Below are 18,049 nucleotides of genomic sequence, written 5' to 3' on the forward strand. Positions count from 1 at the left end.
AATTTGATTAATTGATCATTAAATAAACATTTTTCGGTTGTCAGATAAATGAACATTTTGATTTCAGTCTCAGTGCATCACTAGTAGAAATCAGTCTGATTTAGGTTTAAGTCATTAGGAGATCAGATGAACTCATGGCATCATAATATCACATTTCTGAAGTAAATTACTAAATAATTCATTTATTTCATATAAAACTGAGATTCGTCACTTTTCATGACAATCAAACCATCTTTTAGAGAGTGTTTTTTGGTCAGAATAAAAGTGTTTCTCAGAAAAGCATGAATGGTTTTCCTGCACTGATCTTTTCTGTATCCCGTTATTTTCCCAGCATAGACTCGTTTAGCTTAGTGATTTCTGAGGATAAAAACAAGGATCAAGAAGGAATCATTTCATGGGTGCAGTTTCAACACTAAAACTAAAGTTATACCCAAATCTAACGTCGGTTCGGACAGAAATTAAACGGGTCTGTCAGAGTCATCAACGTAACCAGGATAATTGGAGCGTTCAAAACAAATAGCGAGGACTTCGACGGTTCACCCGGAGCGTCTGGTTTATTTTTCATCCACATCTGGCTGAGTTGTGGGTAACGTGCGGTCGATGCCACACTGCACTTCTCCTCGGCTCAGTCTTAATGTCGCAGTGTTTCACAGGCGATTCCTAAAGCCATTTCAACATTCGGTTTGTTGAGCTTTATTTTGCAATCAAATTGAGCAATTAAAGTTGAAACTAAAGTAAACATGAAATCTAAATGTATTTTCCAAACCAACGTGACTTTATTTCTTCTGCAGAGAACAAAAGAAGATATTTTCAAGAGTTTAAACTAATTTGGACCCCACCGACTTTCATTGGGGGGAAAAAAAGATCATGCTGATGAATATTTATTAAATGTTTTATGTAAAGTTATATAAATATATGAATAATATAGATTAAAATAATAGATTAAATTTGAAATTACAATATAAAAAATATATAAGAATATTTAATGTTAGGTGCAATTGATCACAAATAATTAGAGAAAAATCTGTGATTAATTAGTTATTTTTTAATTGATTGACAGCACTTATATAAATGTATATAGCCTAAATATAAAATTAGATTACATTTGAATTTACAATATTAAAAACTTTCATGTTGCGACTAATCACGATTAATTACAGAATAATGTGTGAATAATTAGTTATTTTTTTAATTGATTGACAGCACATATATATATATATATATATATATATATATATACAGTATATAAAATATTTTATATATAAATACTTTACATGAAATATAAAAAAAAAAAAATTTTTAATGAATGCATTCATCAGTGCACGTTCTTTTTTTTCTAAAGACAAAAATGTTCATGCAATCATGATTTCAATGCATAATTTCTGATTCATAATTGTTATATTCACCTCATTCGATTTGTGTTACACTGTAAAAAAAATTTGGTATCACAATTTTTTTTCTTTTGTCAAATCACCTTTGTATTAACTCAAATTTTTAATTTCAATGAACTCAGAATTTTAAGGCAACCAGGTAACTTACTTTTTTAAGTTAAACCAACAGTTATTTTTTACAGTGTACTTGAACAAACACATGAACAAAACACATCCATTCATTTTTGCTGCTTGTGGAGCCACGTTTAGCACGTTTCTTTACGTAATATCTGAAGTTGTCATTGCATTAATTATCTTCACTCATTAGTACATGCGTCAGCATCTCAGAAAGACACCGTCCCGACATGCAGAAACCGCAAAACCCATCCAGGCCCGCGTCACGCCGGAGGAATGCTCCTCTCACAGCTTTATCCGCTTGGATGGTTCAGCTCCGTTTGCGTTTCCTAAAGGACAGATAATAGAGCTGATCCTGGCAGCGTTTCTGAAGTCACCCGAGGCCACACAGAAGAGCCTTCGCAACGCTAACCTGAACTAACACCAGGAGAGTGAGCCGTGAGACATCAATCAGACGAGAGCGAGCCGAAGATGACAGGCTAATAACACGACTAGCGGGCAGGTAAATCAGAGCAACACGCCAAACACCTGCAGGGGCTTCATGAAGACATAGCAGATATCATACAGCTGCGACCAGATACTGCTCTTCACAGCTCACCAGATTTAAAGGAGATCTCAGTCAAGCACAAACTTTCTCCTAAAATACTACCTGAGGAGAAATACGACACAATAGTCTTCATGCACTAAAGGTATAGAGCTGTACAATGAATGTGGAGAGCAGTTCAGATCATTTGGGGAGAAATGTTTGAGATCATATTCAGACTTTTAATTTAAATTTAAATTTAAACTTTTAAATCTGGATTTTGCAAGGCTTGAGATCTTGGGCCCTATTTTAATGATATAAGCGCATAGTCTAAAGCGCACGGTGCAAGTTCACTGAGGGCGTGTCTGAATCCACTTTTGCTAGTTTAACAACGGGACAAATGGTCGGCGCTCCCGGCGCATGGTCTAAAAGTGTTGTCCCTATTCTCTTAATGAGTAATGGGTGTGTTTTGGGATTTACGTGCGTTAAATCAGAGTCTCATCTCCCATTAACTTTAAATGCCAGTTGTGCTCGTGCCATGGCGGATTCACTATTACATGACGGAATTTGATAGTGGAAAGACCAAACGCTTCTCCAGAGCGCAAACGGATCTGCTCGTGCGCGAGGTTAAAGTGCGCTAGCAGAACATCTACGGGACAAGCCGGATTCACCATATCTTCATGTACACAATAATAATATTTTACATTGTAATCCTTTGATTTGAAATATTTGTGTGCTGCTGTGCGTCCCTGTGTGTTTAATAAGCAGAGTGTACTTGTGGACCCGCCTATAGGCGCACATTACTAATGCACTCTTTAAATAACAATATATATATATATATATATATATATATATATATATATATATATATATATATATATATATATATTGCACCATTGAGTTTAGACCAGGTTTCAGCTGGTCAATGGCACAGTCTATTTCTGTTGCCTCAAAATAGCAACGCTCCAACAATGCGCCAGAACACACCTCGTTCTCAGACCAGCAGCCCATGGGCGCAAATGCATTTGCTATTTAAACAACGTGGCGCAGGACGTGAAAATGATAATTGCGTCAGGCTGAAACTAGCAAAACACACTTGTGTCGCGCTTGGCGCTGCATTGTGTCGGGTGTAAGATAGGGCTCCTAATCTGAAACTCTAAAGGAGACACACATGAGATTTCTGGGGTGTTTTTCTCAAGAGAAACAGATGAGAAGCAAGAGACTTCAACAAAATGGCCTATTTACTGTATCACTGCTGTCTAGGAGAAACAATTAAGAAATAAAAATATGTTTTTTTTCTTTATGGTGCCCTACTTCAGTTCACAACAAAACAACATCAAACCAATTGATCAAACTAACTGAAATATGATTAATATAATATAATATTTTATAATATAATATAATATAATATAATATAATATAATATAATATAATATAATATAATAAATCAAGTTGAACTAAATGAAAATGAGAAATGTTGCTTTAGCAACTAACTCATGGTAATTATATTTAAGTAACAATTTTTTTAATGGTTTTAGTCTTAGTGCAAGGGCCGCCCTTTGTTGCATGGAATTTTTTTTTAATAAATAAATGCATGAATGAATAAATCTGGAAATAAATACATGCGGGAATAAATAAATATAAACATAAATAAACGCTTAAATAAATATAAAATAAATAAAACTATAAATACATATAGAAATAAATTTAAAGAATAAAAAATAGTTACAAAGAAAATAAATAAATGTAAAAATTAATACTGAAAATAATAAATGACGGAAAGGGATAATACAAAAATTAATTCAGGATTACATTTTAATTAAAAAAATATATTATTTGTTTTATCAAGTCATTTATTCCTGTATTTAATTTCCTATTATTACATTTTATTTATTTAGCTATATATTTATTTATTTTAAAATTTCTATAGGTTTGGTCCTCAATGTGGTCTAATCAATATTTTTACCATGTTAAGCCAAGATCAGTCATGTGACACTGAAGACTGGAGTAATGATGCTGAAAATTAAGCTTTGATCACAGGAATATATAATTATATTCAAAATAGAAAACAGTTCTTTTGAATTGCAATAATATTTCGCAATTTTTACAGTTTTTTTATTTATTTATCAAACATATGCAGCACTGATGAGTTGGGTTAGAAGTTGCAATATTTGGTGTCACACAGAAACGGGCCTGTAAACAGTGTCACGGCCACATTCCCACAGAGCGGCTTCTGTTGGGAATACAGGAGATGAAGGACTGGAGATCTTCAGGGATGGAAGTCTGTGCTCCGTAAATCCCATCAAATCCCAGAGGTGGAGGCGTCTCCGAGGAGAGCAGCGCATTTACAGTTGGGGAAAACAAGCCAGAGAGGGATAAATAGATCCATGCTGCGAACATCGAAATCCCCCCAAGCGTTCATATATCTCTCCAACACTTGTAAATGGGCAGGAATTGGGCATGTTGTTTTTGGGCAACTCTTGTCTGGGTGAGATTGATGTCTCCAGACGTCTCTCGAAAGCTCCCAATCGCTCCGACCGAAGCCTTTGATGCATGAATCCCCCGTTCCAACGCAACAAAGAATATCAGATACACTTAATTGCAGTGTTTCATCGAGCACATCTGGTTTTTGCTCGCATCTTTCTTCATTCTTGGCTGTATCGCATTATTATAATGCAGCCAAACCCTGTGAGGTCATAATAACATCACGCCATCCCTAAACAACATGTGTTCGATGGAAAGTGTGTGAAAACTCTTCAATCTCTCCGGCGTTTTAATTATTTCAGTGGATAAAAACGTGGCATGCTCTCTGATATATAATGTATAAAACCCTCGCGGTTTAAGTGCAGTGTTTGATATAAGGCTGGACTTTTTCCTCTTTTTCCTCTTCTTGTGATTTCTGGGCTCGCCCGAGTCTCTTTTAATGACTGAAACAAGCTCTTTCTTTCTCGCTAAAGAAAACGAAGGGGAGAAAAAAGAAGCCCTTGTGTATCTGAAGTTGATTTTTATCCGGCAATCAGCGCGGCCCTCTATAAATAGACTCCGAAATGTGCGGGCGAGCGGCTTGGAGTGTGTATATCTAATCTTTCTCTCTTTCTGGGCCCCAAAAGAAATCTCAGATTAAAGAGACGCGAATCGCACAAAGCCATCAAGCTAAATGTTTACAAAATGTATGTAACCTGCAGAGCCATTACTGCCGCGCACAAAACTGCTTCCATGTGGGCAAAAAATGGAAATAATTGGCATCTTTGTTACAGCGGCGGCGCTCTCATTACGTGCATATGGAGCTGTTCATGAGACCAGGGAAAAAACAGCCTTTATTCTGGATTAACTCTAATGGCCACTAATGTACACTTCCAAAAAAAACATGGTAATACTATGGTACTTTTTGTAAGGAAAATGTGCACAGCGAATCCAAGTTGGGAACGAGTACAGGACACAAACAAAAACCTGAAACATCACATGAGTGACACAGATGTGTGTGATTTAGAATTACATTTTAAATGCTATTTTCCTGAATTTAAATCAGAATCAGTCATAGAAACTGTATTTTTTTAGGTAGAAAAGGAAAGTTTGTCAAGGCGATGGATGGATAGATACAACGATAAACGATGAATAGATAGATAGATAGATAGATAGATCGTTTACCAAGGTTGGAAGTACACTTCATTTCCCAGAATGCACTGCATGAGGCATGTTTCTTTGAATTGTAGTTCTAAAATATTTGTAATTGTAATTCTGTTCCTGTGACTCCAGTTAATATCTGAATTCAGAAAAAGCCGCTCCAAACCTACAGCAGTTTCTGCTTTCTGCATATAAACACAGTAAAGCTGCACACGATCTTGAAGAAAGAGAGAAAGAAAGGTATAGAGAGAGAGACAGAGAGAGAGAGAGAAAGGTATATATATATATAGAGAGAGAGAGAGAGAAAGGTATAGAGAGAGAGAGAGAGTGAGAGAAAGGTATAGAGAGAGAGAGTGAGAGAAAGGAATATATATATATATATATATATATATATAGAGAGAGAGAGAGAGAGAGAGAGAGAGAGAGAGAGGGAGAGAGAGACCTCCGTAGGCCTGTAAAGCCGTCCTGTGAGAGACTCATTTAGAATGAACGAGAGAAGGAAGGAAAGAAAGAGAAAGAAAGAAAATCCCCTCCTCAGGAAGATTAGTGGACGTCCTCTCGCAGTCGTGGACGAGGAGCCGTTCCGGACACATTTTTCTCTGCCAGCGCTCTGACCCCTGGGGTTACGGAGAGACCGTCAATTATTCACTGTCGCCGCAAACACTTCATCCCGTTGATAAAGGAAACTGTCCTTATCGTAACCGGCCTCTCTTAAAAAACTATTTACACGACCATCCATCCAGCCCTCGTTCTCGTATATAAAACCAGCTGCGTTTGAATAATGCAGCCATGCCTCAACATAAAATGCGATGTGGGATGCGTGAAGAGCGTGATTTCAGATAAGGCCATGTTTTTAAATGGTTATATTAATCAAAAAGATGCCATTTTAAGAAGATGAACTGCACTGGAAAAGGAAACTGGCGCAGGAACCATTTTCACTGGTAAATTTGACAAAGAATTTCACATTGAATTAACATGAAAAAATATGAATCTTTGTATTATTTACATCTTCGAAAAATCATTTTTGACAGTGTATACGTTCGCTCAATCTCATGCTCAAGTCGGCATAAATCATTTGAGCAATGTTTGCATGCACAAGAATATGCGTTTAAGCATACTGTATTTGCGTTTGACCCCGTATTGTTTGCGAGCGTGTGTGTGTGTGTGTGGCGGCTGTAAAGATGTTAAGCATCCTGCCTCCCGGTTCCCTCAGGACTGACCCGACTCAGCAGAAAACACGGCAGCGGCGCTTAGCGTGGCCATCAATCACCTCACAACACGACAAACTCACTTTCACCATGATGTATGTCGTGAGTCACCGATTCCAGTTAATCAAGTCATTACCCACAGGCCTCAGAGAAACCTCAGCTGCTCTACAGCCAGAGATACACGCACAAACATTGATTTTTTTTTTTTTATTCTATATATTGCGTAATATTTTGCACCAAACTTTGCAATCTCACTCCTGCAAAAAGAATAATTGCACTATTAAATAAATGAATAATACCAGAGAAATCTGCAATTCAGATGAATACAAAACACTGGAAAAGCTGCTCCTTATTGCCATTTTTCAAAATGCATGCATGCATGCTTCATTTGAATGCATTAACAAAAGGCAACATGCTGCGCTGTGCAAAGCGCATTCAGACTCCACAGTTTGCCAAGGTCGTCATGCACAAGTTTAAATGCTGTGAGAATAAGTGCAATATATATATATATATTGCAATGACAATATATAGCAATAATGACCAATATTTCAAAAGCATTCAGGGCGACACTTTATTTTACAGTGTCCTTGTTACATATGTTACATGTACTCACCATAGTAATAACAGTAAATTATGCATAATTACATGCAACTAACCCTCAACCAAACCCTAATCCTATAGTAAGTACATGTAGTTGCTTAATATTACTCAGTACTTAAATATATAATTACTCTGTAACAATGACACCTTAAAATAAAGTGTAACCAAAATTAGTGTATGCACTGTAAACAAACCGTAAAAATGAATACACTGCTGTAAAAATATACATTGCTTATTGTTAGTTGATCTAATGCATTAACTACTGCTTATTGTGACGCTTTCCCTCAAATCCTGAATGTGTTTGTAACCCCCACACAACACCCGTCCGGTAAAGCGCACCGCAGAGGCGCACAGACACCTGGTCGCATTATAATTGAATACATGCATTGTTTTCCCTTTTAAATCAGGTGATTCGCGCTCGGGGTTCATAATACACGGTCACATTTCCATAGAGGTCTGTGAGAGCGGGCCCCGGGCCCCTAACATAAAACAAATGACCGGCGCTCGTGATAAATGGTTCTATTAGCAATCCAGATTGTTAAACTCAGATATAACGGAGCCGAGGGGAGCGGCGGCCCATTTATTTTCCCCTCCTCACACAAATAGCTTGTTTTTTTTATGTGTAAATAACATATTAAAAGTCTGCATTAGCCATGTTCTCTGATAGAGAGGAAACCGTTGTGGATAAATAACGGCGGACAGGGGTATAAAACAGAGAGGGGTTTAATAGCGGCGTCTTCGCGGTGGGCATGACTTAGGTGACAACGGCACCGCGGCCCGTTGTAAACTCCACAACCGTAAAGCCGCCAAACGTGACCGTATATTAAAAGCGCTCGACGCCGGGCTCGAGGGAATGTGATCCCGGGTTCAAGGACCTCGTCTCGCTGCATATTCACTTATCAGAGTCTGCGGGCCGGGATAATAAACCGGATTAAAGCGATAAGTAATTGCTCTGTCGCTGAGCGCTAGCGAACAGCTGAGGCTCTCTCCTGAACGCCCGCGACTGTACGGCTATTAAACTGGCGCGCGTTTATTTGGAGTTCGGACCGTAATTCTAGACCAGCAAACAGCTGGTAACAGTCTATACATTCAGACTTGCTGGTTTGGTGCTGATCTACCAATCAAAACACCGGCCTTTCTGCTGAATCTGGTTGAGGAAGTCATTACCGGTTAAGCTTGTTAAAGGAATAATTGACTCCATTTACTCATTTATCATTTTCTCTCTATAACACAAAATATATTTTGAACAACACTGGGGTCCAAACAACTTTGCACGGACAAAAATAAAACATTGAGACAAATATTTGTGTGTGTGTGTGTGTGTTTCACCGAAGAAAAATAAGTCATAAATTTTTAGAATGATGAAAAAACATTTGCGTTCGCGCGCTAAATGTTTGCGTTACCCTGAAAAACGTTGCGTTTGCTCGCAAAACCTTTGCGCTCACTCGCAAAAAAAAAAAAACGTTTTTGTTCGCTCGCAAAATTTTTGTGTTCTTTGAATGCAAAGTTTCCGGGGGAACACAAAAGTTTTTTCCTTCCATCTCATTTTTTTGTTCTTCACCATGTCCCTTTAGAGGCTCCTTATTGTAAAGCAATGAAAGAAAATACATATTTGTGTAGTTCTTGGTGAACAATTAGCATGTAGTGTTAAGTCTGGCCACTGGGGGCGCATTGACGTTTTTCTTGACGTTGAGTAAAAAATGTAATAAAAAAGATACTATGAAAATGTCCAAAAGCTCTCAGACGTTCTGATCTGGTTATATTTGTGGTGGTTGTAGTGACATTTTTATTTAAAATTTTATTAAGGTTGTTATATGCTTTCATAATTTTTAGTAGTTTATTTATGTATTTCTACATAGCTTTATTTTTTAGTTGGTAAAAGTTTAAGTTTAGTTTTTTGTTTCAATTTTTCATCTAATATTTATATTTTATTTCATCTCAATTTCAATTACTAAAAACTACTTTTTAATACGTTTTAGTTAATAATACCAACACTGATTAAGTTGTAAAAGTATTTTTTAAATAATTTTAATTGTCTTAATCTAAATTTGGCATTTGTAGGATTAAATTTTAGCAGATAGAGAGGTCTCATGTTTCTCACATGTGTCTAAGCAAAAAATATTTATTCTGCGTATGAATTATTTAAATGAGGAATATTGTGACGTTCCAAGAAGAAAACTCGAGACTACAACGGAGGCGTTTCAGGGACTTTGCAGAGCTTTTTAATGCGCAACATTACACACTAAAGAAAGCATCGGGCTTCGTTAAATGTAGTTTTTGAAGCGCTCACACACTGTGATCTGTGGTTTGCCGTGATCGTCTGCTAAAAAAGTGTTTTCAGCTCAAATCCAAACTACCTGTTACTACCCTGCTCAATATTCATTCAGAACACCAGAAATAAACATTGTTCACATCGCGATCACAAATGTCCCAATTTCATGCCATTCTTTGATTCACAATTAATGACCATTTTCAATAATGGCAGGCCACCAAAGTCTTTCATTAATCAGCAACCAAAATCACCATTTCAAAGGTGGCGCTCTACCAACATCTCAGAAGTCCATCGCTGCCACTGCCTTTTTAACTAATTCATCACACTTATACTCTGGAGGTAAGAACAAGCTCTTTCGGCCTCATTACAGACAACTTTTATCAGTCGTCTACAGACATGTTTTAAACACGCTCGCTCTCTTCTACTACCATACTCTTTCCTCTCTGGACAGATTTTGTCGACCCCAAAGCTAGTGAAAGTTTGCGAACGTCCATAACAGATCTGAGTGTGAAAAAGACTATAATACCATCTTTCAGTACCGTGGTGTATAATCATGAAAGTATGAACAGAGAATCTCAGTTTGTTCTCGAACGAGACAAAATTGACTTGAAATGTATTTGAAGACCGACAGTAAAGAAAAAGTTGAGGCCAATGTTATTTTTTAGTGTTATAGTATTCATTAATATTCTGATCTAACTTGTCTCCTCTAGAGTTTCAAAAGAGATCTCAACAATGTCTCAAAAGGTGCTCAGAAATGCCAAGAAAACAGTCTCAATATGTGCTCAAATTTCTCATCATGAGCTGTACTGTCCACAACTCTTACTATATGTCACCAATTTGTGTTTTTCCTAAGAAATCAGAAATCAAATCTGTATATTTGATCATAGTTTGATCAAATATACCCGACAAATGGTTCAAGTGACCCGATTATGTGGCACAGATCGGATGTGACCCATCCAGGAAAACGGCATCTGGATTCTGATATCCTCAGATCGGATTCGAGCCTCGTTCACAGTGGAAATAAATCTGATATGAATCGGATGGGTGCATTTGCGTCTGCCATGTGGATAGATCGGATATTCCCGAGTCATACGTCATGGAAAAAGCGACGGAGGCGTATTACGTCAACTCAGGTGGACACCAACCGCGATCACGTGACTCTTTTCAATGGCGCAATTTAGGACGAAGACTAAACCCAATGCTTTGCTGACCTTTAAAGATGCTGCGGAAAGCAAAAGCTTGTATTATCATTGCAAAATCACATTTACTTCCATTTCAGACTAAGCTTTTCCGAGTCAGTGTGTGTATCTTAGGTTGTTTCGCCAAGTGTATAGTGTAAATGCAGATATCCGATATGGGTCAATTTTGAAAAGTCAAAAAGTCAAAAAGTCTGATATAGTCAACAAATCATAATTGGGCATCAAAACCTGCAGTGGAAATGCAACCAAAGAGCAATAACATTTCCATCTGATACCATCAACGGCACTTCTTACTTCAATCAAGCAAAGTTAGAGTTAAGACGGATGATCTCAAATTCTACTTTCACTTAAATCTCCGCCATAATTTCTCCCTGCAGTTAAAAATGAATCATATTAATCATGTACCAGTGAAAATCACACTCTATAAATTATGCCATTCAACTGTCTTGTTGCCACTGTGTGGCCTATTTTTCCCTTCCTTTCTTCAACAAATCATGGATTTTCTTTTCTTTACAATGGCAGGCCACCAAATTCCTTCATCAATCTGTGAACCCCCCCCCCCAAAAAAAAAAAAAATTCACAAGAGGTATTACCATTTCAAAGGTGGCTCTCTGAAGGAGCGTGTCGTCCGCGGCTGCCATTTTAACTAATTCATAACACTTATACTCTGGAGGTAAGAACAAGGTCTTTCGGCCTCATTATTCACCGCTTTTATCGGTCTCCTAAAGACATGTTTTAAACATGCTCGCTCTCTTTCTATCTGTCCATCCGTGCGTGTGTGTAACTTTTGATTAATCTCAGAGCAAACAGAGCACTAAAAAGCCCTGTAGAATAGATGCTCGTTCGCCCAATCCGCCGTGATTACGTGGCAACGACTCGTGTAAGACTCGTGCGCGCGCCGGTCACTCTGTGTTAATGAAGGCTGCTGGTGGAACGTGATATTAGGATTCATATCAGGCCTGATGGAGGCTCACCTTTGACTCTCCGGGGGCTTTTGGCTTCAGCTTATCAGGGACGACCGGCACCACGAGCGCCACATTTTTATCTTTAAAATGTATATTTCATGGGCATATTCTTTCCCTGAGCTCTACTGGAGTCTTTAAGCTCTCGACTGGTGTGATAAATAACCTGAGAAAGACTCGCTTCTGCTGCGAAATATCATATGTCTCACATTAAACCTCATGCAAAAGTAAAAAATAATGTGCAACTCTCTTGCACATTAGTCAGCTCCATCTATTGCCACTAGCTTTTGAATAAGTTCTGTTTGTTTTGTTGTATGGTTTTAACATCATCAATTTCGTAAAGCACTTAAGGCAACTTCTGCTGTTTGAAAATGTGCTATATATATATAAAGTTGCTTGTTCTTAAATCTCATTTGTGTCGCGTGTATTCAAACATGATGCGGTGCAATCGGTCATGTGATATGCAAAAACAAATGGTGCAAAATCTGAATATGTGCATGTAAGAATGAGAAAACGATCCCGTTTAGATGCCTTGGAAAGTCGTAGGAAGTGAAATGGAGTCGGAGTAGTTTTGGGAAGGACCGGACGGGTTCGTACCTCTGGCCAGGGATGATGGGGCAGGTTTTTTGGGAAGTTCGCTGAAGCCGTTTCCATCCAGAGCGGATGTCTTACAGTCCTTCTTCTCTGCGGCGCTGGGCACACTGGCCTCCATCCTTAAGTATTCTGAGAGAGAGAGACCAAATATACATGAAGATGCATTAATGTGGCAAAGCAAACAGATAACTAATAAGAATAAGAAAAAAATAAGAAAATATAAAAAATTAATTATAAAAATAAAACAAATATATATAAAAATGAACACATTTAAAAATATATATATAAAAAAAATAATATCAAATAATAAGAATATTAATATGTATAAAAACGTGCAAATAAAAGGAAATAATAAAATGTGAAAATCTAAAAAAAGAAGAAATAAAAGAAAAAGTAAAATAAGAAAATATTAAAAATGAAAAAATAAAATAAAAATAAAAAACACATACATACACATATAAATATCTATATCTATATATATAAAATGAAATAAAACAACACATTTAAAAATATATCAAAAATATATAAAATATCAAAAATATCAAATAATAAGAATGATCACAGGCGGAACCCTTGTTTAAATGGAACACATCAAAACTTGATCACTGGAATCCGCAATGGAGCTGATTTATTATTAAAATTATTTTTTCCTTATGAATTTGTTTTATGCACCATTGTATAGGCCTGCATGTATGCTTGGGCTGTCGGAGGAAATATAAACAAAAATATTAACAATACAATAAACTATAACAGTCAGCTTAACGTAGCTACAAGTATCATGTGGTTGAATATCAAAATAACTGCAGTCTCATACACTAGAGTTGTGCGCGGTGGGGGTAATGAAGCGTGATCTGCTGTCACGTCACAGTCGTGTTGCATTGTGGTCCGTGGATCTGTCTGAAGTGAACATATGAGTCGCGAAGTCCGACGCACTTAAATACGGCAATCCCGAGGGGAAGTGCTAAGGGAAGTTTGCGAGTATATGAAAGTGTTTTAATTAAAATCTCCCTGTTCGTAAAGTTAATTATGAAGACTTTAAAATAATAGCATCAGGTCACGCTTACTAACACACGTTCTGATTGGTTGCTTCAAAGAGTCCCACCTCACACAGTCTGATCTCTTTATTAAAAATGCACTGCAGGATGATGCACTCACTGACCTTTAATACTTAGATGTTAGTTTATGAGCCACACTAATAAATAAATCCGCGTACAATTGACTCATTATGAAACAGGAATCTGTGAGCTGCATCACGGCACCTTATTGAAATGGCTTGAGTGAGCAGAAGCAGATTTGTTTAGTCACTCAACCGTCTCTTTTCTCTCTTTTTTTAAGGCAAGGTAAGCCGATTAAAGGAGGAACACACTTGTGATCCTGGATAGCATCTGTTTCCGCTTTGCCTCGCCAACAGTGATGCCCCCTATCCAGCCGCTGGCACCATCAGTCACTGACGCAGAATGTAAAAAATGACTTCATTCACGTTCCTGGTCTCATGCATTGACTTAAAAACATCTTGACGTTTATTTTCAGCTGACATCATCATTCCCTCATATTTTTCAAGGCTACAAATTTTACAGGTCCACATATCAGGGCGTATCGCAACCGTCCACGGCCAAAATCAGTCAGGATGACAAAAAGCGCTCCATAAATCCCATAAGCTATTTCTGTGACCCTACGTTCACCTTTACATTTATCCTGCGCTGAAACAACAGCATCAGTCGTTTCAATCGGCCCTGCTGGAGAATCCTGGCTCCGAATGTTCCGAATGTTGGCAGTCCGTTTAAAATGACGGTATGGCCAAAATCTTACATCATATCATGAGTCATTTTATATTCTGTTAGGCATATTAGAGTGATTTCTGAAGGATCATGTGACGCTGAAGACTGGAGTAATGATGCTGGAAATCCAGCTTTGATCACAGGAATAAATTACATAATCAAATAGAAAACCGCTATTTTAAGGTGTCATTGTTACAGTGTAATTATATATTTAAGTACTGAGTAATAATAATTAACTACATGTACTTACTATAGGATTAGGATTGAGGGTTAATTGCATGTAATTATGCATAATTTACTTTAATTGACCAGTTTGTCATCAATGCTAAAACTGATTCAAACTGAGTTCAAAACTAAAGACTGAAATCGGTCAAACTAACATAATAGACACATTTTTATTGGATGAATCATACGTAAAATACACACACACACAAATGCACGCACACACATACAAACGAGCGCACACACTCACACGCATGCACACACACACAAATGCACGCGCACAAAATACACACACACTTACACTCTATAAACCAACTAAACTGAACTTTGCTTCACATTGTGCCAAACAAACACTTCCTAACTTCGCCTTGACTTGTTTGTGACGTGTGTCCCACTGTGTCATTTCACATTATTCAATGTTCATGCCTCGTTCATTTAGTTAATAATGTAAAGCAGTCTTGGTCACTGATAGCATGCAAAAAATTCTACATTTATCTACATCTATAAACCGTCATATCGCTCAGCCCTAGTGTGAAGATGTGTCAATATGGCAAAGCAAACAAAAACAAAACAATACAAAATAAGGTGAAAAAATATAAAAGAAAAAGCAAAGAAAAAACTAAATAAAATATGAAATTTGATTTTAAAATTAAATAAAAAAATTAAATATAAAAAAATTAATAAAAAAAAACATATATAGCCTATATAAAATATATATTTTTTTTTATTTACAAGGTAAATACTAAATAAAACATAAAAAAGAAAAGAAAAATATATAATCTAGTGTACGTCACACAGTTTTCCACGATGAAGCTGTTGTCACACTCAAGTATTGTCTTTGTCCTTGCAGTTTGACTGAGATCCGTGAAAGACAAACACGGTTGTGGACGTGGAGAGCACTGTGGATCTCAGGATGGGTCAGAGTTTGTTCTCTCAGACGCCCCTGTGGAGTCGAGAGCCTCGTGTTCACGGCAGGACCAGTATGACGGGATAATACGGGTGTCAAAGACCAAACAGACAGATGGTCACGCAAACAACAGGCACTCTCGCTGTTCCTGACGGTGTTTTAATCAGCTCCAGTCACGAGACCCACCAGCACTTCACTCCTGACCCCCGATTACTCATGGAGAACGTGGACAGGCATTTTTACTTACTTTCAAGCTCCGAAAAAGAGATTTGAGATCTATAATCAGTGCATAACAACTTTCATAATATAAAGTAATAATAGTGCACAAGGACTCATTTTATGATCATAAATATATCATTACATGCAAAAGGAGATTTTCACTGCGCTTTACCACACAATAAAAGTGGCTCTCTGATTTATACTGATTAATGATCAGTGATTTATACTGTAGAAGTGTTTTAACTCAACATTTTGAATATGTTTTTATGCTCTGGATGCTAAATTAAATAAAAAAATAATTTTCATACGGAAAGGTTCAATTTATTTTGATATATATATATATAAACATCAAAATAAAATTACTACAAATTCTATTTAATATTTTAATACATTTAGGGTTAGGGTTAGATATTAAATTAATAGGGTTAATATTAAATATAATCAATTATTCATATTATAAATCCTATTTAATAGTATTTAATCATATATGATTAAAACACTGCCTATTGGGCCTATTGGAAAATGTGAAAAATGTCACTTTACATTACTGGAAAATACATTACATTGTACCGATGAATACATAAGTCATATAGAGTTTCAAATTGGCTGCACGTTTTGAAATGCACATCAGAAACTACAATCATTTAATAAATAAATATGTTTCTTATAGAACGACAAATGAAAACCAGAAAATGCTCCAGAACAGGCGAACGTTGCCAATGACTGGAACCAGATCAGCTCAAGTGTTTCTGTTCAGTTTCACAGCAGCCGGTGAGATAATAATATATTACAGGCCATGAAAGCTGTCACTTCTCACTCTCAAAATAAATTTTAAAATTATTGTTTGAAACTGAATGTTTAATTTTGTGTAAATGAGCATAAAAAAAAGCTCCATCCATGAACTCCAGCGCTGCTATTCCACCCAGTCCATGAGGAGCCGCAGCTTTTAAATCACGGGCTGGATTTGCTCTGACTCTTGAAAGTGTGTGACGGACGGCCGTGTGTGTTCTTTACGAGCTGATGGCTGACGGCTCCTCTTTGAAGGGCTCTAACAGGTGTGAGGGGCTTTTCTCCGTGAATCTCGGGCAAAGACATTGTGCCATTCAAGACCAGAGACCCCGCGGCATCCGAGAGCTCATTACGACGGATCAGTGGGGAAAAACACTCCCGCTTTACAGGAACACCTCATTAATTACAGCCAGTGAAATAACAGCATCATTCACACCACTGAGAACTGACCTGAGATCAGCGCGCTCAACGCTCTGGTGTCTGTCTCGCACTACACGTGCGGTTAAAGGCTTTTATTTAGTAGGTGATGGGAAGTGAGAAAGACTGGGATCTAAGGATTATCGCTTTAAATGTTGGTGGGAATTAACCAGAAACAAAAGTCGGGTTAAGTTCAACTTAAACTGAAGTCACACTATGAAAGCATTCAATGAATCAACTCAAATCTCTGATTCAGATTCAATCATTCATAAAATTGCAAATATACATACTCTGCATGGAAGACAGACAGACAGACTGATAGACATATATAGAACGATAGAACGATAGAATGAACGATAGATAGATTGTTAAAACAATTAGATGGATGGATGGATGGTTGGATGGATGATGGATGGATAGATAGAATGATAGAACGATTGTTAAAACAATGGATGGATGGATGGATGGATGGATGGATGGATGGATGGATGGATGGATTGATGGATAGATAGATAGATAGATAGATAGACAGACAGATAGATAGATAGATAGATAGATAGATAGATAGATAGATAGATAGATAGATAGATTGTTAAAACAATGGATGGATGGATGGATGGATAGAATGAACAATAGATAGATTGTTAAAACAATAGATAGATACAGTAGATAGATAGATAGATAGATAGATAGATAGATGGATGGATGGATAGAACAAATGTTAAAACGATGGATGGATGGATGGATGATAGATAGATAGATAGATAGATAGATAGATAGATAGATAGATAGATAGATAGATAGATAGAATGATCGATAGAACGATGGATAGATAGATATTCTATAAATACAGATTTTTGCTGTATTTTACTTCTTGCATTAAATTTTTCAGAGCAAATAAGTAAATACTGAGATATATTCAAATTCAATATCATCCATTTCACTCAGCTCTATATACATCCATCCTACTATTCAAATAAAATAAAGCCTTTAAGAAATGATAATTAGCTATTCTTCTAATGAACAATCGTCATTTACACTTCTAACAAGCTTGTGACGCACAGCAGGAGCAAATAATCCTGATCTCCATTCCTGAGCTCTCACTGTCTTGAGGAACACAAACACCATTCATGAGGCCATCAGAGACACAATAGAAGCTTTAGCAGGAGATAATTGAGCAGAGCAACAACAACTGAACTTTACTTTCCCCCTCAAGACCTCATTGTGCTC

At 37.0% G+C, this 18,049-nt stretch overlaps 1 protein-coding gene across 1 annotated transcript in view; it reads right to left on the minus strand.

Moving 5' to 3' along the window:
* Positions 1 to 18,049, minus strand: part of gli2b (GLI family zinc finger 2b) — an 87,319-nt gene that overhangs the window by 59,577 nt on the left and 9,693 nt on the right. The window contains exon 2 of the mRNA XM_084395100.1: positions 12,491 to 12,616. Within this exon, the coding sequence (XP_084251226.1) occupies positions 12,491 to 12,605 (115 nt within the window). The 5' untranslated portion in view covers positions 12,606 to 12,616. The remainder of the gene's footprint in view (positions 1 to 12,490; positions 12,617 to 18,049) is intronic.

This window comes from Rutilus rutilus (assembly GCF_951802725.1).
Source record: "Rutilus rutilus genome assembly, chromosome: 22".
Lineage (NCBI taxonomy): Eukaryota > Metazoa > Chordata > Actinopteri > Cypriniformes > Leuciscidae > Rutilus > Rutilus rutilus.